Raw genomic sequence first — 27490 nt, 5'->3', positions numbered from 1 at the left:
ACCATGGTGTACCTAGGATATATTTCCAGACAGGAGAGCTTGTCTTAAGACCACCAGTATGTGTGATGTATTTTGCTACCATCGCCCGTCAAGTGACCATCTTAATGCCACATGTCGTGGTCAAGCAGCACGATATAGCAATAGAAACCAATATCACTCTGTCATAGAATATTGTTATCAAATGAGAAGCCATGCTCATGCCACAGACTACCGGCTTTGGTTCTTATCACATATTGTTTTCACTTTAAGCAAAACAGAATGAAGATAGGATAGCACAGGAAAAGCAGAGAGAGGAGGAGAAGCGAAAGCAGAAAGAGGAGGCGGAGCGAAAGCAGAGAGAGGAGGAGAAACGACAACAAGAACGTCTGGAAAGAGAAAAAAGGATTGCAGAAGATATTGAGCGAGAAAACAAATCCCTCGAGGAAAGGCTGACAAAAACATCAGAGAAGTTAAAAGAAAGGAGCCACCAGCGAGGACGAACCAACTTACAAGAGCGCTCCCACATCATGCAGTACGCCGTGGAGGATGACGCGGAAGAGATCGACATACATGAGGTACGTCATGCCAAATCATGTGACTGCCATGAAAGAAATGTGGGAAGCAAGACTTGTGATGGTGGATCTAGAGGGACACCAAGCGTGGGAGGGAAGGGAAGAGTTCTAAGCACTATGACACATGAACTTGTAACCCTGGAAGGAGGAATGCAGGTAGCAAGGGAAGGCTCATGATTGAGGGAGAAAAATGTTGAGATCATCAGGAAGAGAGTGGTTGGGCTGAGCAGAAAAGATGGAAAGGGTGGACTTGGGAAATTATGGCACCAACAAGAGACATAAGGGCCTCATTATAAGTTTGTTTTTTCAACCTGTGTGATAGCCTCAGGTGAAATAACCCAAATCTCAATTGCAAGTGTCTTCAGGCCTGACATTCTCAGGTCTGAAATCTCTGGAGCAGGTCATTTTGGTTCTGGAGACACCAGACCTCTAAGACTTGCCCCTGGCAGCAGTCTTTGGAGATCAGATAAAGCTCGCCTCAGACAAGCAACCCCCCCCCCCCCTCCCATCTCTGACCTAACAGCAGTGCTTCAGACAATTCCCCCTGCTCAGAGCAGACAGAAGAGGCCTCATTTATTCCCAGATTGGTGAAAAATGAACTGGAACCACTAAATCTGAGTCTGTGAAGTTATTTTCCATTGCAGGGGGGGGGGGGACTCTTGATGGCCGGACTTTGCTGCTGAGGTACCCTTTGGTAAATGACTTTGAGGGAGAAAAGATGGGTTGGGTTATGGAAAACAAACAGTCCCAGAAGAGGAATGCTTTAGTGCTGAGCCTCCCTCAGGAAGCCGGCGCCAGGTGAGGCTGTACCTGTGGTTTGACGGACTAATACTTTTACTACACCTAACCCTCTCCCCTGGCCAAAATTTGACTAAACCCCTCAGAAATAAGCACTTCTAAACTTACGCTTTTTAAAAAATGGAGGATTCCCCTAATGCTCAGAAGAACATGAGGCAAACATGTCTGCTCCTCTTGAACAACATGTCAGACTGCAGGGTTCAGTTTGGTCGATACAAATTCATTTTGTATACAACATTTCTATTTTCCACTCTGTTTTGTTAAATATAACTTCTTCATAATTACATTTGAAGTTCCAATCAATTCTTTAAAATGTGTCTGTTGTTCTCATGTGAACGATGAATTATGAATGTACACTTTTCATAATTCTCCATTTTATTTCGGACCGCGGGAAAAGTCCGCTGTCAGGGGAGACAGTTTTGGAAAACTCCACTAGTTTCCCCCCTCGTGTTGTTTGGGCAAATGTTTGTGCCAGTGACGGGCGCTGTGGACACAAAAGAGCAGAGTCACGCTGCAGTCGGTGTCTCTTGGACATGACAAAACCTACTAGTATGAATGTTATTTGCCTAGGCAGCCAGGCACATGTTTAGGGGTCCACAGGGGACTCTTCAGTGGCGACGAGGATGGTCAGCCTCAGTTGTCACCAAGACCACGAGTTCCTGAAGCCCTGGGCATCTGCACTTGCACAAGTGGCACTAAGGTGGCGGAACTAACCTACCCAGCCATAGTGTCTGGTCCTAGCTGACGTGCACCCTCTGACTGGCTGCTCAGAACCGTGAGCCAAGACGGCAAGTCACGTGGTATACAAGCCGGACCTACACCTGCTCCCCGCTCACAACAGCCAAGGGTTGTGGGGCGCCCACCTCATCGTGCAGACAGCCGACCTCCACCAGAGGGCAGCCCCAGCTTTCATCCAATGCGGTGCACGCCGCTCCCCAGACGAGGGCGGCATTGATGCTATTAAAGGCAGCGCGATGGAAAGGCCGTATTCAAGCTTTCAACATTAACTGCTCGCCCGCACAGAGTGCATCTGAGAGGATACTTTTGGCCTCATTTATGAAAAGTGACGCATCACTGCGTGAAAACAGCGATGCGTCACTTTTCACTGCGCCCTCCCTGCGATTCCAATGATGCGTCATATTTACAGTATGACGCATCATGTCGCAAGGAGTCACAGATACGTCAGTATTTCTGACGTATCTGTAGGCGCAAAAGTGACGCATTGCTGGAGTGTGTCACAAAAGTGACGCAACTCCAGCAATGTGTCCTTTCACATGGGGCAAGCCCCATGTGAAAGGGCCTGCGTCAGTCTTACGCCTGCTGTGAGGCAGGCGCAAGATATTGACGCATTTGCACCCTAGAAGTGGCGCAAAGAAATCTCGTAGATTTCACTGCGTCACTTCTACGATGCTTACTTACGTGGGAACGCCCACCCTGCATACATTATACCTGACGCAGGTATAATGTTGCGCAGGGGTTTACAAAGTGACGCATCTAGGTAGATGCGTCACTTTGTAAATATGGCGCATCATGGCGCATGTTTTACGCCATGGTGCGTCACAAAAAGTGACGCACCAGTGGCGCAAAAGTGACGCAGGGGCTCATAAATGAGCCCCTTTGTCTTTCTTCATTCAGCGAATTCAGCCGCCACCCCTTTCTTGCCCATAATATCTTCCTTTCCACCCTATTCCCTTCGAGCTGCTGGGTGGGTCCTCTTGACACCCCGAACACTTATGTCACCTTTGAGGAAAAGGCACAGAGTTGAGCTGTTTCACATCTGCACTCTTATTACTGATTCACTCTGCTCACAGTGTGCACACCAATAACCTTGAAACTCTGCTGGTGGAGTCTCCACGCCTGCTTGAGCACATGGCTGTGATAAAAATGAAGAGGTCAAAGTACATATTGACCAGTGGCTCCAGCCATTCTCCAAACAAGGGTGGCTTTTCATCTTCAACCCAAAGTAGTGGTAGAAATTCAACTAACTACGTTGTGATTCAGCTCAGGAGAATAATCTCAAATTAGTTAATATTATGAAACGCAACATGTACATAATCTTCTTTACGGGCATTTGATTGGCCACCAGTTGTGTTAAGGAAAATGGGCTGCATTAAAAAACAAAGTAATCACAATCACAGAGAAGGTGGTCGGCTGACCCCAGTCGGCCACCATCCCTGTTTTTTTAAATTTTTATTCCCAATGGGCGCAAACTGAGACCTACCTCATTAATATTCAATCAATCAATTAGGATTTGTAAAGCGTGACTAATCACCCGACGGGGTATCCAGGTGCTTGCAGGTCCCAGGGGCTCATTCCGACTGCCAGGTCTTGAGGCCCCTTCAGCATTCCAGTGATGGTCCAGAGTTGCATGGGAACTGAGGTCATCCAAACAATGGGGGAAAAGCAAGGAGAAAGCAGTGAAACAAGGGTAAAACAAGGAGAAGGCACACAAAAACATGGGGGGGGGGGGACAAGGAGAAGGCAGGGGCATGAGTGATGCAGCTGCATGGGGAGACCTGGGCCTGGAACCTGCTCAATGGGATCGCGCAGCGGACATCATTAAGTAGGTCCTAGGTGGAGGGAGGTGCACTAGAAGGCAATGGGCGGGGCTAGGCGAGAGGCGGGGAATATGCATGAGGAAAGTCTATCTTCGACCCCACTGGGAATTGCAGAAAGTGTAAAACACACGTTTGCATATTAGTTTTTGCGATTACCAAACCTGGCCTCATTTTGCAAGGGTTGGCACTTCTTCGGACCACCAATTCTGTGCTAATAACAACCTTGCTATCAATGTCAGAAAAAATAAAGAATTTCTACCATTATCAGAGAAGAGTGGTCTCGCAGCCCAGCAAGGCCATACTTACATCTAGAACAATATTCATTCCATCAATTGTATTTTTTTCTAAGAAGCGTGATCACCAGACATTTTTTGAAGAAAGGCAAATCCATAACATGTGTCCATTCCATAGTCATCTCTCAGAGTAACTATTAGAGCATTTAAATGAAGGTCCGGGTGTATAATACATTGTTACATTGGGAAATATTGTAACATTCTATGGTTTAACTTTAGAGGAAGTAGATGCATTTTTTATTTTAGTGTTTCCACCCTGTTTGTACACCGTGATTCAATATATCCACATAAATCTGGCCTGCATTTTAACATTATTAATGTCTGTAAGCATATCCATTGTTCCTTCTACCCGCACTCTATGGTCTGTGCTTCCTAAAGGCCATCTCATAGACTGCCCAGATCTCCAAGTTTTGATTAATAAAGCAAGTACATAATAATAAAAGGAGTCCCGATTCTTCTTCTAGCAGTGTAAAGGGTTTGACCCTACAGTCCCAAATAAGAGTTTGATTTCTCTAAATTGCCCTGTTTTACCAATCAGCCAGATTTTGAGTAAGTCTAGCTAACAGACTGAGATCTCTTCTCAACTGGAGTCATCCTCCTTCGCCAGTCGGTTTTGTTTTCTTGGGCCACTCATTATGGTGGTGACAAAGTGCCCATAAAATGCAGTATTTTACTTCTTTCTGAAGATGCATTGGATACATTTTTGGAATGTAGCCAAACAACAGTAACCTTGATGTCATTGTAACAAAATTAAGCAAATTGATGACGTATCTTGGGAATTACTACTCAGCATAAGATTTGTGATATCTTAACAAAGAAATAATCCTCAAAATCAAGAACAGTCCATCCTGACTTATCTAACTTAGGCACAATATGTAGTCTGGCTACTCTTGAGCCCACATTAACAAACATTTCGTTACTGCTTTATTTATAATAAGAGGTGAAAAGAATTCCATTTGTACAATTATCCCTTATTCTTGACTTGATATCGTACATACCTAGGAGGAAGCTGGTGATTTCTTCCTTGCGAAATATTTGGAAATATTTCATCTGAAGCATTAGAGAATGTTACCTCAGTTTTATTTCTATTAATTCCATATCCAGAGATACTGGGGAATCATCTATAATGTGAAATGTTCTATTAATATTCTTCTTGCACAAATTAAGAATAACACAATATCATCGGTGTAGGAAGTAGGGGTCCTTATCCCTCACCGTCGCCACCAAATGCTGGAGGCGGGAGTCCCTGACCCCTCGTTTCAACGTTAGGCTAAGTAAGGACACCGTCTGAGATAGCCCTGCTCACCCCGTTAGTAGCTTGGCATGAGCAGCCAGGCATATCTCCAAGGCAAGAGTGTGCAATAATTGCAACCACACTCATAGCAACCCAATGATGTCACCACAAATAGACTCCACATGAGTTTTTATAAAATGAGTATAATCTTTATATCAGAAGTTATAGGATATGACCACACGATACAAAATCAACATATAAGAATGGGTAGTATTCTTTACGGTGAGTTGGTAGGTTCTAATCCCAACCACCGCTTCTAACCAACACTTAAGCTCACTTTTAACCGGCTCCAAAAGGTTAGGCAAGTCGTATTGCTAGAATCACACACGTTGAAAAAGAAAAGAAATACTGCAATGCGTAATGATATTCTTTTGGACTGTGCAACAGAGAAACAATGCCATACATAGCACTACAGTCATGTACTTTGCAATAGAAGGAATAATGCAATGCGTATCACTACCAGCATGCCCTGTACCAGAAAGAAACAAAGCAATGCGTCACACTACAATCATGTACTGTGCAATGAAGAAATAATGCACTCCGCCACCTTATCATCAGGTGCTAGCGCACCAAGCATGTAGTTCATCAGGCACAAATGAGGTCAGGCGTCATACCACAGTTCAATAGTTCATTAGCAGCAATAATGCAAAGTGTAATACGACAGTTTAGGTGCTCCGTTAACCGTGCCTCCAATATGTATTAATGATGACACAAAAGTACCGCTTCGCACTCCGGCCCCAGTACTGCCCCTCCTTGGGCCAGCACAGGCCTAGATCTGAGCCGAAGCAACAAGCTCGCGCAGCGGACTGAAGTGAGAGGCAGAGAGAGTGTCCCTCCGGGCAAGCACCCCACCACAGGTGGTGATCCACGTTACCTGGGGGAGGCTACCCCACTCTCCTCTTCTCCTACAGTGACTTGGGCCTTGATCCAGAACTCTGTCAATGAGTACGGCGAGCTCGGGCCGGCAGCTCAGCTCCTTCGGGGTTGCCGGGCCGCTGCTGTTTCATTCCGAGGGCCCAATGACCAGGCCCTCCTTCCGGCGGTCTCAGTGAACACCGAGACTTGCCCTCACCACTGTGGAGACTTACTTCGAATTTGGTGCACACCCAGGCACTCCTCACCAGCGCCTCTGGTTGCACCTCGACACACACACTGTGCGTCTGACACTCGCCTCTTCTCTGATGCTCACGATGACCCGGCGCTCTTCACTAACGTCTCTGCTTGCACCTCGACACGCACCCTGCGCATCCGAGTCTCACCTCTTCTCCCGGTGCACACGATGACCAGGCACTCTTCACCAACGCCCTGGCTGCACCACGATACACACTCTGCGCATCTGAGACTCACTTCTTTGTTCGGTGCACACAATGATCAGGTGCTCCTCACCAACGCCCTGGCTGCACCACACCACGCACCCTGCGTGTCCGAGATCACAAGGCACAACTTCTGAGGGTCTCAAGCTGCAAAAGCACGCTCACACTGTGTTGCTTGGGACTTCTCCAGAAACGTTTATGTTCCTGTGTTTCCAAACAGGGAGCCAGCTCACCTCTGGCCCATGGGGTAACAAGAGACAGCACAAAGCACAGTCTTCTTCAAGCAAGGGGACCCAGAACCTCCAAGCACAGTCCCAACAGCCTCTCCCATGGTTAGAACAACAAACTGCAGACCAGCCCCAGATCCAGAAGCAAGGATTGGTCTTTCCACAACAGTCTTTTCAGATGCTCGTTCTTTAGCAGAGGTTCCTCTTAATCACAGAATGGGTTCAAGTCTTTTCAGTCCCAATCCATTACTGTTTCATTCCCACGTTCAGGGGTTTCAGTTCTCATAGTTATACCCCTTATTTGTCTTTGAAGTTCGTTTGTGCTCAGTGGTCCCTGACCCCTCCCTAAACCAGTTCTGGGTGTCTCCCTCCCAGTGTCACCTTTCTCCCTTTGATACTGGGGGTCTGGATCCTTAATCACTCAGCAGGAGATGGGTCAGTTGGTTTATAGCACCAGCCCAGGCCTTTTGACCTCCCGGGCTTCTCCTCCCCCTACTCTCCAGATGTAGGGCAGCCTGGTGCCATCTCAACCCCTTCCTGGGTCAAGACCTCTCCCAGCTCCTCTCACCTCTCCGATCCAGACAGTCAATCCACATTTCAGCAGAGACACACAGAAATGCCTAAAGCACTAAACTCAGCCACTTTCTAAAAAAGTGGTTTCTGAACACACAGTGACAAAACCACCTTCACAGAAAGATGTGTTATGACACTGTGAGTTCATACATACTAAACTTCACCTCTCCATTATAAACTTACAGGAAACTAGGCTAACAAGCACAAAACCCAGCCGCCCCCATTCTGTCCAATGGGCAGGATGGCCTTTCAGCAGTGAAAAACGAAATGGAGAGTTTTTCACTGTCGGGAAATAACACACATCTTTAGTATATGTCTAGCCTTTTACCTGCACTGCACCCCGCCCAGGGATTACCCGGGACCTACCACAGGGGTGCCAAATGTGTATGCAAAAGGGAAAGTAAGGCCTGACAGGTGGTTGCACTTTTCAGGACAACATGATAACTTAGCAAACTGCGCACAGGCCCTACACTGCAGGCCTGAGTTCCCTTCTCCGCTCACCTTTACATTACTAGCCCTGGCACACACAGTGCACATCACTAGGGACTTTACTAGTAAGGCAAACATACCAATCATGGCCAAGCAATTACCATTATACTTTACATAGGGAACTCTTGTACTTTGATACTGATCAGCAGTGGCATAGTACCCAAAGCATCTAGATTGCAAAGGAGGCAGAGGCAAAAAGACAGGGGTAATCACACCAAGATATGCTAGGTCTAACAATCTGCATAAAAATGTACTTTGCAGGCTCCAGCTACCTTAGTACAATAAAGAAAGAAGCTAGCGGTATCCCTCTAAGACAGCACTGGATTTTTTGTTGTTAACTCATCATATTAGTTGGTAATATTTTAAGGTCAACCCAAGTGTGCACTCTTGATTAGCACCCGCCAGCACAATGCTGTTCCAGCCTCTGGAACATATATAAACAAAACAAAAGGTGCACCACTTCAGCGGATACAGTGTATATTAAATCAGTCCATGTACTTGATGTCTTTACTTTTTAAAAATTCTTCTTTATTTTTCATTCGTTATATAAACATTAAAAAACAGCCACAGCAGTCGACGCGTTTCGTCCAACTTGGGACTTCTTCAGGGCGTGGACAGTTATACACCGATATGTGTTTACAATCGTAGCATTTCCAAGAACACCATTCAATGACAACGAAATAAGAATGTCGATTGGAAAGTAAGAAGATCTGCGAAGTAACGCCAATGTGGTCACACCATTCCAGCGTAATTCAAGTTAAGACTTCGTCCCATAATACGGACAGGAATCAACGTCTTTAGTATGCCCGATTCCGCATATTCCGCATTCAAGGAGAGACCACCTCCGTCGTATATCTGTATCGGCGTTACTTATATATGTATCCGCTGAAGTGGTGCACCTTTTGTTGTTTGTTTATATCCAGCTACCTTAGTGCCAACCTGAATTTCATCTAGAATCAAAGCAGCTACCCGCTGTAAACTGACGGCAAATATTAATGGTCAAGGGGAGATCCCTGCCCCTTCCCTTTCCCTACTCTTTCTCTAGACATTCTCCATTAACTAAAATCTGTGGATTAGCCATGCTATATAATCACAAAACTAGTCTGGTGTACTGGCCCAGAAAATTAATCTTCAAACCGCTTCCAAGTAGACCCTGTTCACCCGATCAAATGCCTTCTCAGCACTTGAAATAGACACCACCAGTGACGTGCCCATAATAATAATCTTGGGGCGCCATAAGATAGTATTTGCCGCCAGCAATCTTCTCAAAATGAAACCTGCTTGTTTAGGATAGAGAATATCAGAAATAATCACCACCATCCTCTCTGAGAGTAACTTCATATTGTTATACTCCATATTCAAAAATAGGTCTGTAACCTATCATATTACCAAATTTAAAATAATGGACCTAGTTACCTCTCACATTCTCACTATAGAGTTGTGTCTACCTCTCAAATTCTCCTTATAGAGTTGTACCTACCTCTCAAATTCTCATTATACAGTTGTAGCAGCCAAGGGACCGGTTCAGCTCGAAGTGTCCTATATATTTCCACTACAAAACAATCCTTTCCAGGAGCTTTAGCAGATGACAACAAGGCCATAACCAGCATTCGCTTCTTTTGAAATCATTTTCTGAAGCGTATTATGCACATTCAAACTTATCCTTTTAAGGGTGACTGCATCTAATATTCTTCAATTCTGTGTCCGGGAAGTGGAATCCGCTATATTGTTTTTTATGGAACTTCAAAAATCCTTGATTTATCTTGCATTGCCCATTACCCATTTGCCAAACCTGATCAACATGATTTTAGTTATCTTTAAGCTTTTGTTTTCCAGGATAATATCCTGCTGATATAATCCTCAAATACTTTATGAAACACTGTATTCAAATTCACTAATTCCTTCTCTAATCCCTGTAAATTTACACTGTTTGAATTAAGGGTATTCAAGTTCTCTATTGAATGGAGTTTCATAGCTTCCTGATGAGCCATGTGCAACTTTTTTGATCCTAATATAATATCTTTTTATTTCCTTTTATATACTATGCATGGTAAACAAATTCCCTCATGAATTGCTTTAAAAATTTAATTTTGTGACCGTGTATTACGCTCAAAATATTAAAATATTGTCTGACCTTGCTTTTTAATGTCATCAACCAAATATATTCTGTCAATAATAAAACATCAATTATGCACCCTTCCTATCACTCACATATTTTCACACCAAATTTTTTAATTTAAGTTCAGAAAAATAGGGCAAGGATCGAAAAAAACTCACAGTAATATTTACATTTCTCCATACCCTAGATCCAGTTGTACTAAAAATGTAACTATTTTATCTTGAACTACAGTATACCCTGGTAAAGAAAGAATATCCTGTTTCTTTCGGTTGCTGCTGATACCAGACCACTATTAGCCCATAGCTGTGTGGTAATACTTCTATGTGGCCTTAATTTGATCACTTCTGAGACAATGGCACATTGCCAATCAAAAGGTTCTTCTATAGTTTGATGCTAATAGGCAAATATATAATCTTTATTTTGTAATAAAATATGCACTCTCACCACCTGCCACCATGATCCGTAGTAACCTTCCTGTGATACTCCTGTTTTCCTTCACTATGGATGCAGCTTCATGAATGAAGGCAGAAGTTTAAGAATAATATGGAAATAAGAATAACAGGCTTCTTGTACCTAACTGCATGTTTCTATCAAATAAAGGTAGACACCATCAAATGTGTCTCAATGCAAAATAATTTTAGTTCCATTTAATTCTCCTAATAATGCTGTTCTGGAGACCATTTACAGTGATTGATACAATTTCTGACAGGCCTTGTATGTTCCTGTCTTCAGCATGAATATTGCTGTTAAAGCTCTTTTATTACTCTTAATTTCTCCTTTTTATTTCTTCTTCTCAACCTCTGTCCCCAGCCTCCCTTGTTCATTCTACAACCCCGCCCCCCAATTAAACACCCTCCCTTCTCCCTCAGGGTTAACAATCCCAGTTATCTCTGAACCCTCGCTGAGATGGTCTTCTGTAAGAATTCCCTTTGTGTGGAAAAATGGTCTATCTGTAAACCCGTACAAAAGAACTTATTAGCTTAACTCATTCTAATAAAGTTTATCCTCCTCCGCTCTAATTAATATTTCTTAGTGTCTCACATCTTTGTCAACGGACCTCGTGCGGTTGCAGTCTCATCCAAAATCTTAAATTCTCTTTGCATCAACGCTTTACATAATATTGCAATACAAGCATGCACTCCATCTCTTTTGAATTCAAGAATGAAGCGTCTCATTTCCTTCTGTCTTTGCACAGTTATAAATGTCAATTCTGTAAATATCCCAAATGAAAAGTCTGCAGTCCAATTAACTATCTTTGAATTTCTAGTCTTTGCCTGAGATGTCCTCCTTAATGGAAAAGTCCATGAAGTCTGCTATTATTGTTGTAGAGCGATCTCAACTTTTTGTTTTCCAGTAGGAATTTGATGTGCACTCATTACTGTTAAGTCTTTTATTATTTCTTAAGAATCTGAGCTATTTGTTAATTTAATTAGCCTATGCGGAATAGCCTCCCTGGTGTTGTTTTCCATTCCTTATGGAATTCCAATTAGCTGTTGATTGAACCTTCTAGACCTATTTTCAAGGTTGTCACCTTTTCTTTGTGACTTTGCATAAATGTGATTGTTATCTTTTTTCTATTATTACACTGACTTTAATTCCCTCAACCCTTTACTAACCCTTTCATTTGGGATCTATGCCTTCCAAATTGTTTTATTTTTTATTTTCAATACTTCTTTTCCACTGCTCTCTTAAGGCTTGACACCTTTACTGCTGCTGAGATCTCAGGCAATATAGCCATTATAACTTATAAAGATCTGCCACGTTTCTTAGTGCTGTTAGCTATGTATGTCTCTTTGTATTATGGATGTGCAGGCCAATTTCTACAAAATATAATCTGGTCCCCCTCATCTGATATAGAAGATCTGTTCTCAGTTAGAGTCTGAATCTGATGTGAATTCAGGGGAAGTAGAAGGGTGAGAGTGCCTATTTTTTAAATGTCTTTGTTCATCACATTTTTAATGCTCTATCTTTGGCTTTTTTGAGTTGTTGCGAACAGTTCTTGCTGAAAACAAAGGAACTGGGGTTTTCTTGAACTATTGTTAAGGAGCTACTTTGGAATCACCTCTTCACATTAGATCTGACTTTATACCGGAGTTAGGACTCTATGCTTAATAAGCCTTTTCTGAATCCTGTTTGTCATACAGGGAGCAGGGGGAGTGCCCGACTTCACATCCTTTTAATGTAAAGGCTCATGAAAGACCTTCACTTCATACGGCGCTCATCCGAGGGAAGGTAAATTGCTTTTCAAAGGCAAATTCAGAGCTACACATTACACCAAAATAGAGTTTGGCAAGGAGTGCCCTATCATGCTCCTTGTTGGGCCTCTCAGTTTGCAGCACCCCTTGTGTCTTCAAGACTCATCCTTTCAGCTCTGATATACTAACATTCGAGGTTTGTTTTAGCACAAAATAAGGCTCTGTTTTGGTCTACACTTTGTTTTAGACTATATGTATATATAGTGTAAAATAGTTAACAATTTATGTAAATTTAGGGCTTGATTTCGATGTCGGACGGACCGGAGTCTGTTCGACATCGGTCAGGAACTGTAACCGACCGACCTCCTGTCATCAGTTACAGACCTGTAAGTAGGATGCGACCGAACCCTGTTCGCAATCATATACTTAACAATGGGAGCATGCATTCCGAACAGCATTGTGAACTGCAGAGGTGCAGTTCATCCCTGCACACTGTGGCAGGCACCTCAAGGTGGCCTGGCACCCATGAGGGCCATTCTGGTGGCCCACAAAGACAGTTTTCCACTGCCTTTTTGTGCTGGAAAGAGCGGCACAAAAAGGCAGTGGAAAACTGCCATCGTACTCCCTCGGCCGGAAAGAGGTGGCCGAGGGAGTACTGAAGGGTTTCGGGATGGCGGACGGGCTCTCCGAGCCCGTCGTAAGCCATCTGGAAAACTCAGTTGGATTCCTTTCTGACCGAGCCCATCAGAATAGCTTGGTCGGAGAGGAATCCGAACGGCACGTTCCGATGTAGGCAGGAGGGCTCCAACCGACGGCTGGAGTCATTCCTGCCAACATCGGAATCGGGCCCTTAGTGTGACAATTCAAAATATATATGTATATATATGTTCACTGAAAAAACCATATGTTTCAGGCACGTTATAGTTAGAAATTAGCATTAAAAAAACCTTTGAAATTCATTGAAAAAAACAAAGGTTTCAAGTACGTTATAGTTAGAAATTAGCATTTTAAAAAACCTTAGAAATTCACTGAAAAAAACCATAGGTTTCAGGGGCGTTACAGTTAGTTGGACATTTCACTCGTACAAAATAAGTGAAATTCCCCCGTTATAGTTAGTTCAGCTAACTATAACTAGCGCCCCCACAATGCACTGCTGATGACGTCACATATTCCATCACTCATGACATGGTCAGTGACATCACTGATGACATCTCAAATGACAAAACTGATTACATCACTGATGACATCATCCAGTGACTGTGTGTTTCTGTAAAGTTTAAATATGTTTAATATATATAGGGAAAGGTGTATTGAAGAATGAGTGGGTGTATACGTTTCTGAATGGATGATTTAGTAGGTGCATGACTGGCTATAAGTGAGTGATTAAATGTATCTTACTGAATCCATGGGTTAGTGAGTAAACTGTGTGAATGTCTGTATCCGTCTGTCTGTTGGTGTGTAAGCGGCTGCATGGGTTTGCGAATAGCTACATGAGTGTCTCTATGGGTTATTGATTTGTTGTCTGAGTATCTGTATGGGGGCCTGAGTGTTTGTGTGGGTGGGTTGTGTGTGACTCTGTGCATAGATGTGTGAGTGGGTGAGTCACTGGGTGCATGGTTTCAAGAGTGTATCTGTGATGGACTGTATGGGTGGGTGAGTGTGTGTATGGGTGTGTTAGTGAGTGAATGTGTATCTCAGTGGTACATGTGTGAGTAACTACATATGAGAAACGCAGTATATATGTGTGTTGGAGCACATAAATGGCTATAAGTGAGAGTGTGTGATTGTGAGAGTGGTTGTATGGATGAGTGTGTGCTTGTATCATTGATTGTATAAGAGCGTAAGAATGTGCTAGTATTTGTATGAGTAATTGAGCTGGTGTGTGTATAACTGTATAGGTGAGTAAATGGCAGTGTGATTAATTATTTGCATGACTGACTAGGTGTGTGAGTACCTCTATGGATGAGTGGCGGTTTGTGAGTGTCTATATAGATGTATGAGTGCATATGATAGTCCTGTACTGAGTGACCGTAAGTATGAGTGACTGTACGGGTGAGTGAGTAGATGTTTGGGTAGACCTAAGAATCAGTGAGTGGGTCTGTAGTTATTGATGTTGGGGTGTCTATGGTTTTGAGAATGGCAGTCTGTATTTTAGAGTAGGTGTATCAAAAGTTATATTAGGGTGTGAGAAGATGCATGAAATTATCACATCAGTGATGTAATCAGTGATGTCATTTGAGATGCCATCAGTGATGTCACTGACCATGTCATGAGTGATGTAATATGTGACATCATCAGCAGTGCATTGCGGGGGCGCAAGTTATAGTTAGCTGAACTAACTATAACGGAGGAATTTCACTGGTTTTGTACGAGTGAAATGTCCAACTAACTATAATGCCCCTGAAACCTATGGTTTTTTCAGTGAATTTCTAGGGTTTTTTAAATGCTAATTTCTATCTATAACGTGCCTGAAACCTATGTTTTTTTCAGTGAATTTCAAAGGTTTTTTAAATGCTAATTTCTAACTATAACGTGCCTGAAACCTATGGTTTTTTAAGTGAATTTCTAAGGTTTATTAAATGCTAGTTTCTAACTATGCCTACAGAGGTAGGACATGTGAAGAAAGAAGAAGAAACACACAGAAAGAAGCAAAATAAATACAGAAAGAAGCAACAGAAGTCCACAAAGACGAAGAAAAGTGCAGAAAGAAGCAAGAAATGTGCAGAAAGAACCAACAGAGGAGCAGAAAGAGGCCTTGTTGCAAAATCATCCTGTGCCCATAACTTTTTCAGATGGGTACTGGTGGTAACTGACTTTGACTAACCAGGCCCAGAGCCAGTGGTACGCTAAAAGACACTTAGAATACAGTGAAAACACCTACATACACTAGGGAACACTATGTGTTCGGGTACCCCTATGATTAGCATGACCTCCTCTGTAAGGCCCTAGTACATAATAGGGCAGGGGGATTAAAACTACCTCTAAGTCAGAGGTGCAGAAATATGCTACTTTAACTAGTAGTCGCGTTTGCAGAGTGGTTGAGAAAGGGTGCTGGGCGTCCAACCAATGCTCAGGAACTTCGCAGCGTAGGACTTACAGGAGATACCAGGAGGGATTCTTGGCCCCCAAATTCCCTCAGGACTAAATAGGACTTTATCCCCCATCCCGTAGTCTGCCATGAGGCACGTTTGCAGAGTGGTAGAGAAAGGGGGCCATGGCCTCCGAAGACGTCTTAGCAATCCCACTGTGTGGGACTTACTGGAGGTAACAAGAGGGGTAGTTGGCCCCCGAGGACATCCTTGGGGGCCAACTTCCCAAACTATTACCTCCAGTTGGTCCCACAGAGCAACATTGGTAGGTACTCGTACCAGGCCCTGCCGACTTTGTCCACCACTCTACAAACGCACTCCCTGGCACACTCTTGAATGGGTATTGAAGTTCCCTTCACTGCTGGGGGTCCTTTAGGGGCCAACTAGCCTACCTTCTACCTCCAGTAAGCCCCACGCAGTGGGATTGGTGAGAGGTAGACAAAGGCCATGCCCCCTTTCTCCACCACTTTGCAAACACACCCCCTGGCACGTTGTAAGTTGGGGGATTAGGTCCCCTTGAATCCTGAGGGTCCCTGGGGTCCAACTAGCCCACCTGGTACCTCCAGTAAGCGCCTAAGCGCTGCGTTGCAGAGAGGTGTAAAAAGGGGCGAGGCCTGTACCACTTCTCTGCAACGCAGCCCTGTGACGCTTACTGGAGGTACCTGGTGGGCTAGTTGGCCCCCAGGGACCCCCAGTATTGAAGGGTAATTAATTCCCCATTGTAAAACGTGCCACAGGGTGCGTTTGCAGAGTGTTGCTGGGAGGGGGTGGGGCCTTCGGCACGATCGTGATGTTTTGTATTATTATGTATTTTTAAAAGGGGGGCTGTGTAGCCCCCCTTCTTTTTACTTTTTTTGGGCCCTGGGGACCCCATCCCCCAGGGCCTTACCCCCATTTAAAAAAAAAAATTCCCCCGGGGCATGGCCACTTAACTTTTTTTTTTTTTTAGTGAGGGGGCTGAGTGGCCCCCCGTCTGAGGCCTCTGTTGGCCCCGGGGACCCAATCCCCCAGGGCCGGCCTTTATTTTTTTAATTATTATTTATTTTTTGGAGGAAGGGGCCCCGTGGCCCCCCTCCCGGGCCACTTCTGGACTTGGGGACCCCATCGCCCGGGGCCAGCCTGCCTTTTTAAAAAAAACAAAATGTAGGGGAGGGGGGCCGTGTGGCCCCCCCTCCCGGGCCACTTCTAGACCGGGGGACCCCATTCCCTGGGGCTGGCCCTCTCTGTTGGGGACCGTGGGGGGAGCCCCAATGCCCCCACGGTCCCTGATGGCTCCCCACGTTTTGCGGGATCCGGCATTGCTTTTCCACATGGGGAGCTGCTAACATGCAGCTCCCCATGTGGAAAAGCAATCTGCTTTGCTTCAATGAAGCAAAGCAGTTTGCAAAGACAGGGCAGGAGCCGCGCGGATTCTGCCCTGTCATTGCAAACAGCAGTGTCCCAGGGGTGGGCACTGCAGGAGCCGGTCCTGGGGGGTTGCGATCTCCAGGGCCATCAAGGGGCTAAATAATAACCAAGTGCGGGAGGCCGCGCTTTGTTTTTTGTTTTTTTTTTTCATCTGAAATTCAAGCTGGGTGCGTGAATCTTGCCGATTTGTTTCTTTAAAAAAATGCTTTTTTTGGCCCTGGGGTTCTTGTAGGACCCCCTGAGTAGGCCTAGGGGGTAAGGGTGTTTTTACCCTGCCCCCTTTTCTTGTTTTTTAGGTTTGTTTTTCTGTTTTCTTGTGCCTCAGTTACCGAGGCACAAGATGGCTGCCAACAATTTCTGGTTTGGAGTGTTGACAGCCAATTAGAATGAATCTCATGGTCGGGAGGGTTCACGAATCCAACGCGACCATAGATATCGAAACTTTTATTTTTTTAATTTCTCAGGAACTACTCAACGGATTTACACCATTTAAAAAAAAGGTTTCTTTCTGAACCAAGGGCTACCTTTTTGTCCAATTTGGTGTCATTCAGTTCAGCAGTTTGGGCTGTAGCCGTGTCTAAAGTTTCCTATGGCAATTAACATGGAGAAAACATGTTTTGGGACCCCCCTTTTTTCTTGGCCCCCACGTGCCGAATCCCCCCAAAACCTTTGAGATAGCAGCTGACCGGAGCGGGCCATAAGTTTTGAAAATTTGGAGAAGATTCGTCAAGCGGCGCCAAAGTTATTGGGAAAACAAAAAACGCTTTTCCTATGGAAACTAGGTCCTAACTATAGCTATCTACTGGTGACCGCCAGTAGGTAATAGATATACACACACACATGTATTTCTCAATATAAACATATATATGTGTGTTTATATAACTATATATTTCAATATAGTATTAAATATTAGTAGAATATATTTATTGTACATATATTAAAATGATATGTTACAATATTTAACATTTACTATTTTAGACTCCATATTAAAAAATAGAAATTGTAATGTACATAAAATTTCTACATTATATTATTTTGTTTTCATATTTTAAATGCATTTATATATCAATGTAATATATAAATAGTTCATAAGAGATTTATTTTACATAATATTCATTTTTTATATTTAAAGTGTATTCATAGAAAAATAGACACCCATATATATAAGTGAACAAGCAGATGACTATATTTTTCAAAAGTATTATGTATTTGTTTTATATCTGTCTATATCTATCTATCTATCTATCTATCTATCTATCTATCTATCTATCTATCTATCTATCTATCTATCTATCTATCTATCTATCTATCTATCTATCTATCTATCTATATATATTATCTACTGGCGGTCGCCAGTAGATAGTTATAGTTAGGACCGAGTTTCCATAGGAAATCTCAAAATTTTATTTTGAATAACTTTGGCGCCAGTTGACGAATCCTCGCGAAATTTTTAAAACTAATGGGGCGCTCCGTTCAGCTCCTACCCTGAAAGTCTCGGGGTGATTCGTCAAGCGGGGGCCGAGAAAAAAGGGGGGTCCCAAAACGCGTTTTCCCCATGCATTTTTCCATAAGACCTTTAGACACAGCTACAGCCCGAACAGCTGAATAGAAATACTTGAAATTTGGCAGAGAGGTAGCCATAAGGTCAAGGAAGTGCCTTTCGCAGGTCTGGTGTAAATCTGTTCAGTATTTCCTGAGAAAATAGCATTTAAAAGCATATCAATATCTATAAGCGCGCAGGGTGCGCGCACTGTGCAAGCCCCGTGCGCGCACCCTGCCGTGCGCGAGCGTAATTCTGATTGGTTGTTAGATGTCAGTAAACATTCGAATCGGTCGAAATCAGGAAGTGTCGGCTGCCATTTTGTCTGTCGCACTAAAAAGGAAAGGTGCAGACCATGAATAGGGGGCAGGGTAGGGAGTTCTTGACCCCCTAGCCATTGTAAGGGGGTCACAGTAGGAGCACGAAGGGGAAAAAAAAGATTTTCCTTTTTTTTAAAAACATCGCGAGGTGCGCGCACTCTGCGCGCACCCGAAAAAAAATAATAAAATAATAGAAATAAAAATCACGTTTAAGTGTTTAGATATTAGGTGGCTCTAAAAAGAGCCCTTGTGTTTATTGAGTGTTTTTCGGTACCTACAAGTAAGTACCGATGCAGAGTCTAAAGTTCAAGAGGAAGACTCTGTTCCCTTCATCATTGAAATGTACACCGTCTCCTCTATAAATGTCTTGCATGTTGTAACGCAAGTTGTTGTGGTATATAGAACCCATACCATAGTCTCTGAGGAAAGCAGAAACAGACTTATTGACATGCTTTCTTGCTTTGTCAATCTGCGGACAAAATTGGTTGGACCAGTTCCACTTTTGCCTTTGGCATATATTAGAATATACAAAGGCAGTTTGTGGAAAAAGTGACATCAATTGCACAAAGGTGTCCTTAATAAGCATTTCCAGACCTACCCCAGTTAAAGTGCCTAGGTCATTTCCACCACAGTGCACAATAACAAGGTTAGGATGTGGGAGATGTAGAAAGGTTTTCACCAAAGGCACTAATTGGTGCCACTTTAACCCTCTCTGATCAATCCATTTAATGTCTACATTTGGCAAAGCAACGTCTTTTACAATACCTCTTTTTTCTGCAAATGTTTCACTCCAGAAGACATAGCTATGACCTACAATCCACACTGTGAACATCTTCCAAGGAGAACAGGATGCACTCAGGAGGTGTCTTTCAGTAGAATGGCAATATGAAAAGAAAGACAGTTGAAAAATGGAGGCATACATACTTTTTTTTTTAATAAAAAAGAACTCATTGGCTGATTCAAACCATTTTACAGTTAAAACTAGGCTGTATGTTTACATTTTTGAAAGCATGTTTTGGACTGGTTCAGAAAAATGTGTTCCCACTGAACATTACTTTGGATTTGCTGTTAGGTTTGAAAAGTCAAGCACTCTTGCTCTTTGGATTTGAAACATTGTGTGCTGAACTACTGACCTCTCTGCTCACACCAGTGTTCCATGACCTGTTGCTATGGTAGCAGGTAGAAGTCATGTTGGGGGTAGGGATAATTTGAAAAGGGGTTGAAAGTTGCAACCAATAGAAATGTGTGATTCCATTTGAAAAAATGTGGGAAGGACTGTGATTTGAAATGAACATGTATATGTGTGAAAAAAGAGAGAGAAACATTGCCATTTACTGGTTCTGCTGAGAGGAGAGAGGTGTACAGCTCTGAGATTCTGGCTCTGATAATCTGCTTGAGTGCCACATTTCTTTCTCAACTAACCAATTATAAAGGTGAGTTATGAATTTGAGAGGGGATGTATGTGGTGATTTTTGATATAAATATTAGAATTGTCATTCTTCTTTTAAAGTTGTGTTTTACATTTTGTGGTTTAGGAGATATTTAACTGTCTTGAACTTGTAAGATATTATGGAGTATGTCTTCACTGTAAGTTAAGGTGTAGTGGTATCAGTGAGGAATATTGTTTTGTGCCTAGAATCACATCATGAGTCTGTCTGCACACAGGATTTGTTGTCAGAGATTTAATTTGTGTTGCTTTTGTTCTGTTAGCCTTGCACTCGCAGAAAAGGGGTAGTTTGTTTTCTTAAAGTGTGATGGTTAGCATTCAGCAGAAATCAGTTACTGACCAATGAGAGGCAATTGCAAACACATTTGAAAATAGCATGGTACATTTTCCTACCACTTTAAAAGTTGTGTTTTACATTTTATGTTAAGGAAGATATTTAAGTGGCTTGAACATGTTATATATTATGGAGTATGTCTTCACTATAAGTTAAGGTGTACTGGTATCACCCAGGAATACTGTTTTCTGCCTAGAATCACACCATGAGACAGTGAGCACACAGGAAATGTTATCAGAGATTTGATTTGTGTTGGTCTTGCTCTATTACCCTTGCACTCGCAGGAAAGGGGCAGCTTGTTTTTTGTAACACATGATCATGGCCTCAAGGAGCTGTTAGGACATGTGCTCTTTTCTGCCTCTCTAAACTATAAGGAAAATGTGTCAGGCTGTTACAGAAATTATCACTTGCTCTACCATAGTACTAAATGTGCTTTCAAATTGCCAAAGGAAATATCGCTTTCTGCCTAGAATCACACCATGAGTCTGTGTGCACACAGGAATTGTTGTCAGCGTTTTAATTTGTGTTGCTGTTGTTCTGTAAAACTTGCACATTCAGGAAAGGGCCAGCTTGTTTTCTTCAAATGTGTTGGTTAGCACTCAGCAGAAATCAGTATCTCAAAAATGTGAGGCAAATGCAAACACATTTGAAAATAGCATGGTAGATTTTTCATCAATTCTTGCAATGGCTGAGGTGGTTTCTACATGTTGAAAACTCCAATTAACCCTTACCACACATGTACTCTTACACAGATGTCTGCACTCTTCATGCAGTTGTGGAAGTCTCCATGCAGATCTCTCTTGCAGCTGACAATACACAGTCTCCAGAAACAAACTTTTTGCACACACACAGCAGCTTCTCCTACACTCCCATGCGTAATAGTCAGCTCTGTGTGGTGTTTCAGATAGCAGTGTGTAACGCAAACACATTCAACGTCATCAAGGCTCATTTCCTTTGCTGTAGTCTAATCACTCACCCTGTAACACATGGTTATGGTCTCAAGGAGCTGTTAGGACATGTGCTCTTTTCTGCCTCTCTAAACTATAAGGAAAATGTGTGAGGCTGTTACAGTAATTATCACTTGCTCTACCACAGTACTAAATGTGCTTTCAAATTGCCAAAGGAAATATCACTTTCTGCCTAGAATCACACCATGAGTCTGTGTGCACACAAGAATTGTTGTCAGCTTTTTAATTTGTGTTGCTGTTGTTCTGTAAAACTTGCACATTCAGGAAAGGGCCAGCTTGTTTTCTTCAAATGTGTTGGTTAGCACTCAGCAGAAATCAGTATCTCAAAAATGTGAGGCAAATGCAAACACATTTGAAAATAGCATAGTAGATTTTTCATCAATTCTTGCAATGGCTGAGGTGGTTTCTACATGTTGAAAACTCCAATTAACCCTTACCACACATGTACTCTTATACACATGTCTGCACTCTTCATGCAGTTGTGGAAGTCTCCATGCAGATCTCTCTTGCAGCTGACAATACACAGTCTCCAGAAACACACTCTTTGCACACACGCAGCAGCTTCTCGTACACTCCCATGTATAATAGTCAGCTGTGTGTGGTGTTTCAGATAGCAGTGTGTGACGCGAACACATTCAACGTCATCAAGGCTCATTTCCTTTGCTGTAGTCTAATCACTCACCCTGTAACACATGGTCATGGTCTCAAAGAGCTGTTAGGACATGTGCTCTTTTCTGCCTCTCTAAACTATAAGGAAAATGTGTGAGGCTGTTACAGTAATTATCACTTGCTCTACCACAGTACTAAATGTCCTTTCAAATTGCCAAAGGAAATATCGCTTTCTGCCTAGAATCACACCATGAGTCTGTGTGCACACAGGAATTGTTGTCAGCGTTTTAATTTGTGTTGCTGTTGTTCTGTAAAACTTGCACATTCAGGAAAGGGCCAGCTTGTTTGCTTCAAATGTGTTGGTTAGCACTCAGCAGAAATCAGTATCTCAAAAATGTGAGGCAAATGCAAACACATTTGAAAATAGCATGGTAGATTTTTCATCAATTCTTGCAATGGCTGAGGTGGTTTCTACATGTTGAAAACTCCAATTAACCCTTACCACACATGTACTCTTACACACGTCTGCACTCTTCATGCAGTTGTGGAAGTCTCCATGCAGATCTCTCTTGCAGCTGACAATACACAGTCTCCAGAAACACACTCTTTGCACACACGCAGCAGCTTCTCCTACACTCCCATGCGTAATAGTCAGCTGTGTGTGGTGTTTCAGATAGCAGTGTGTAACGCAAACACATTCAACGTCATCAAGGCTCATTTCCTTTGCTGTAGTCTAATCACTCACCCTGTAACACATGGTCATGGTCTCAAAGAGCTGTTAGGACATGTGCTCTTTTCTGCCTCTCTAAACTATAAGGAAAATGTGTGAGGCTGTTACAGTAATTATCACTTGCTCTACCACAGTACTAAATGTCCTTTCAAATTGTCAAAGGAAATATCGCTTTCTGCCTAGAATCACACCATGAGTCTGTGTGCACACAGGAATTGTTGTCAGCGTTTTAATTTGTGTTGCTGTTGTTCTGTAAAACTTGCACATTCAGGAAAGGGCCAGCTTGTTTTCTTCAAATGTGTTGGTTAGCACTCAGCAGAAATCAGTATCTCAAAAATGTGAGGCAAATGCAAACACATTTGAAAATAGCATGGTAGATTTTTCATCAATTCTTGCAATGGCTGAGGTGGTTTCTACATGTTGAAAACTCCAATTAACCCTTACCACACATGTACTCTTACACAAATGTCTGCACTCTTCATGCAGTTGTGGAAGTCTCCATGCAGATCTCTCTTGCAGCTGACAATACACAGTCTCCAGAAACAAACTCTTTGCACACACACAGCAGCTTCTCCTACACTCCCATGCGTAATAGTCAGCTCTGTGTGGTGTTTTAGATAGCAGTGTGTAACGCAAACACATTCAACGTCATCAAGGCTCATTTCCTTTGCTGTAGTCTAATCACTCACCCTGTAACACATGGTTATGGTTTCAAGGAGCTGTTAGGACATGTGCTCTTTTCTGCCTCTCTAAACTCTAAGGAAAATGTGTGAGGCTGTTACAGTAATTATCACTTGCTCTACCACAGTACTAAATGTGCTTTCAAATTGCCAAAGGAAATATCGCTTTCTGCCTAGAATCACACCATGAGTCTGTGTGCACACAAGAATTGTTGTCAGCGTTTTAATTTGTGTTGCTGTTGTTCTGTAAAACTTGCACATTCAGGAAAGGGCCAGCTTGTTTTCTTCAAATGTGTTGGTTAGCACTCAGCAGAAATCAGTATCTCAAAAATGTGAGGCAAATGCAAACACATTTGAAAATAGCATGGTAGATTTTTCATCAATTCTTGCAATGGCTGAGGTGGTTTCTACATGTTGAAAACTCCAATTAACCCTTACCACACATGTACTCTTATACACATGTCTGCACTCTTCATGCAGTTGTGGAAGTCTCCATGCAGATCTCTCTTGCAGCTGACAATACACAGTCTCCAGAAACACACTCTTTGCACACACGCAGCAGCTTCTCGTACACTCCCATGTATAATAGTCAGCTGTGTGTGGTGTTTCAGATAGCAGTGTGTAACGCAAACACATTCAACGTCATCAAGGCTCATTTCCTTTGCTGTAGTCTAATCACTCACCCTGTAACACATGGTCATGGTCTCAAATAGCTGTAAGGACATGTGCTCTTTTCTACTCTAAAATATAAGAAAAATGTGTCAGGCTGTCACAGTACCTATCATTTGCTCCTCAACAGAAGTAAATGTGCTTTCAAATTGCCAATCAAATATCGTTTTCTGCCTAGAATCACACCATGAGTCTGTGTGCACACAGGAATTGTTGTCAGAGATTTAATTCATGTTTCTCTTATTTTGTAAAACTTGGACTCGTAGGAAAGGATCAGCTCATGTGATAGGATTTGAAAAGTTGAAAAAAAAAATTGTAATGAATTAAAATTACATAAAGGTATTTTTTTTAGTTTTTTGCAGGTATTGCTGAGCAACAGTGAAAAAATATAAAGATGCCTATAAAGTCAAGAAAAAGAAAAGAAAAGAAACAACAACTATATTTGAAGACGACTGGTAAAAAAAAAATAGGAGGCGAAGCGTGTGTTGGAAAACAGAAAAAGTCTTCTGGTAAGCAAACTAAAGAATTTTTAAAAAATATCTTCCCAAAAAAAAAAATTATCAAAAGATAAATTCAAATAGTGTTGCAAGTACAAAATAACAACAGAGTCGACAGCAAAAACAAAATGCTAATATAGACTCAGAAGTTAGGAAGAGTGACTTAACACGGAAAATAGATTTTAAAAACATTCGTCGAAAAATGTTTCAGAGAAGAGTGATGTTAAATTTGCTGAAGGATGTGAAAAAATATAAGAAAAAAACCAAATTTTATAAGAAAAAGAAATTAATTGAAAGTATTGTTACCAAGGCACTAGAAATAAAAAAAAAACTATTCATTTTAATTTTGAACAGGATGCGTAGATTAGATAAATTAGTCAATGCAATTAAGTCACAAAGCAAAAGGAAAAGAGAAGTAAAAAAAAATAACTTTTGTAAAGTGTTCTTAGGAGAATGGAAGCATAGTTCAAGTACTGAACCCTTTTTTAATGAAGAGAGTTATCTTCAAAGTGATAGTTTGTTGCATGCAGTTGACACCAATGGTAGAGCATATGAAGTTAAGGATGGTTGTGTAATGGAAAAGGAGAAAATGGTTCCAAGAAATGAAGAACAAGTGATGGCTGATGAGGTTATGGGGAGACGTCCTAAAGCCCCAGTGTACACTTGGAATTGTAGTAGTATTTGTACTGTGCGTCAGGAATCTATTGATAAATTACGTGACTTTCTAAGAGAATATAGTAAAAAGAGTGTTAAACAGAAGATTAAGGTGCTTCAAAGACTAGATCCATGCAGAGTGAGAGAGAATACTGGTTTGCAAGGACATTCTCTGGCTTGTCTATCTAGGAAAGTGTTACAACAAACAAATGATGGACGGAATGCTGACAATGCAGACATTCTCCCCCAGTCAAGAGATCCGGGTTAAATCCATCGTTCTTTTGCCCACTACGCCACCCCAGTTTAGACATGGCCATATGCAAATCAGTCTTGACCCTGTGCCTCATGGGAACAGTCCAGCCCGAACTGCCAAGCCATGTCTTCCCTGGACCAGAATCAAGCATCCTAGGACCGGTTTCTGGCTATCAGCCGTCATCAGCCAGGATAGCTTGACTCTAGGGGCGTAGTGAGCACGGGTCCCACGTCTGGGAATACCCATCCCACTTAGGGCGAAAAGCGTTACAACAAACAAATGATGGACGGAATGCTGACAATGCAGACATTCTCCCCCAGTCAAGAGATCCGGGTTAAATCCATCGTTCTTTTGCCCACTACACCACCCCAGTTTAGACATGGCCATATGCAAATCAGTCTTGACCCTGTGCCTCATGGGAACAGTCCAGCCCAAACTGCCAAGCCATGTCTTCCCTGGACCAGAATCAAGCATCCTAGGACCGGTTTCTGGCTATCAGCCGTCATCAGCCAGGATAGCTTGACTCCAGTGGCGTAGTGAGCACGGGTCCCACGTCTGGGAATACCCATCCCACTTAGGGCGAAAAGCGTTACAACAAACAAATGATGGACGGAATGCTGACAATGCAGACATTCTCCCCCAGTCAAGAGATCCGGGTTAAATCCATCGTTCTTTTGCCCACTACGCCACCCCAGTTTAGACATGGCCATATGCAAATCAGTCTTGACCCTGTGCCTCATGGGAACAGTCCAGCCCGAACTGCCAAGCCATGTCTTCCCTGGACCAGAATCAAGCATCCTAGGACCGGTTTCTGGCTATCAGCCAGGATAGCTTGACTCCAGTGGCGTAGTGAGCACGGGTCCCACGTCTGGGAATACCCATCCCACTTAGGGCGAAAAGCGTTACAACAAACAAATGATGGACGGAATGCTGACAATGCAGACATTCTCCCCCAGTCAAGAGATCCGGGTTAAATCCATCGTTCTTTTGCCCACTACGCCACCCCAGTTTAGACATGGCCATATGCAAATCAGTCTTGACCCTGTGCCTCATGGGAACAGTCCAGCCCGAACTGCCAAGCCATGTCTTCCCTGGACCAGAATCAAGCATCCTAGGACCGGTTTCTGGCTATCAGCCGTCATCAGCCAGGATAGCTTGACTCCAGTGGCGTAGTGAGCACGGGTCCCACGTCTGGGAATACCCATCCCACTTAGGGCGTAAAGCGTTACAACAAACAAATGATGGACGGAATGCTGACAATGCAGACATTCTCCCCCAGTCAAGAGATCCGGGTTAAATCCATCGTTCTTTTGCCCACTACGCCACCCCAGTTTAGACATGGCCATATGCAAATCGGTCTTGACCCTGTGCCTCATGGGAACAGTCCAGCCCGAACTGCCAAGCCATGTCTTCCCTGGACCAGAATCAAGCATCCTAGGACCGGTTTCTGGCTATCAGCTGTCATCAGCCAGGATAGCTTGACTCCAGTGGCGTAGTGAGCACGGGTCCCACGTCTGGGAATACCCATCCCACTTAGGGCGAAAAGCATTACAACAAACAAATGATGGACGGAATGCTGACAATGCAGACATTCTCCCCCAGTCAAGAGATCCGGGTTAAATCCATCGTTCTTTTGCCCACTACGCCACCCCAGTTTAGACATGGCCATATGCAAATCAGTCTTGACCCTGTGCCTCATGGGAACAGTCCAGCCCGAACTGCCAAGCCATGTCTTCCCTGGACCAGAATCAAGCATCCTAGGACCGGTTTCTGGCTATCAGCCGTCATCAGCCAGGATAGCTTGACTCCAGTGGCGTAGTGAGCACGGGTCCCACGTCTGGGAATACCCATCCCACTTAGGGCGAAAAGCGTTACAACAAACA

General features: G+C 43.1%; 1 protein-coding gene across 1 annotated transcript in view; it reads left to right on the top strand.

Annotated features, from left to right (window-relative positions):
• Positions 1-27490, top strand: part of LOC146863678 (uncharacterized) — a 420595-nt gene that overhangs the window by 128205 nt on the left and 264900 nt on the right. Inside the window, exon 3 of the mRNA XM_085636652.1 lies at positions 250-554. Within this exon, the coding sequence (XP_085492778.1) occupies positions 250-554 (305 nt within the window). The remainder of the gene's footprint in view (positions 1-249; positions 555-27490) is intronic.

Source organism: Triturus cristatus, chromosome 2_1 (genome assembly GCF_964204655.1).
Source record: "Triturus cristatus chromosome 2_1, aTriCri1.1, whole genome shotgun sequence".
NCBI classification, from domain to species: domain Eukaryota; kingdom Metazoa; phylum Chordata; class Amphibia; order Caudata; family Salamandridae; genus Triturus; species Triturus cristatus.
The sequence above is the reverse complement of the archived record's forward strand: the minus strand, read 5'-3'. Positions and strand labels throughout refer to the sequence as shown.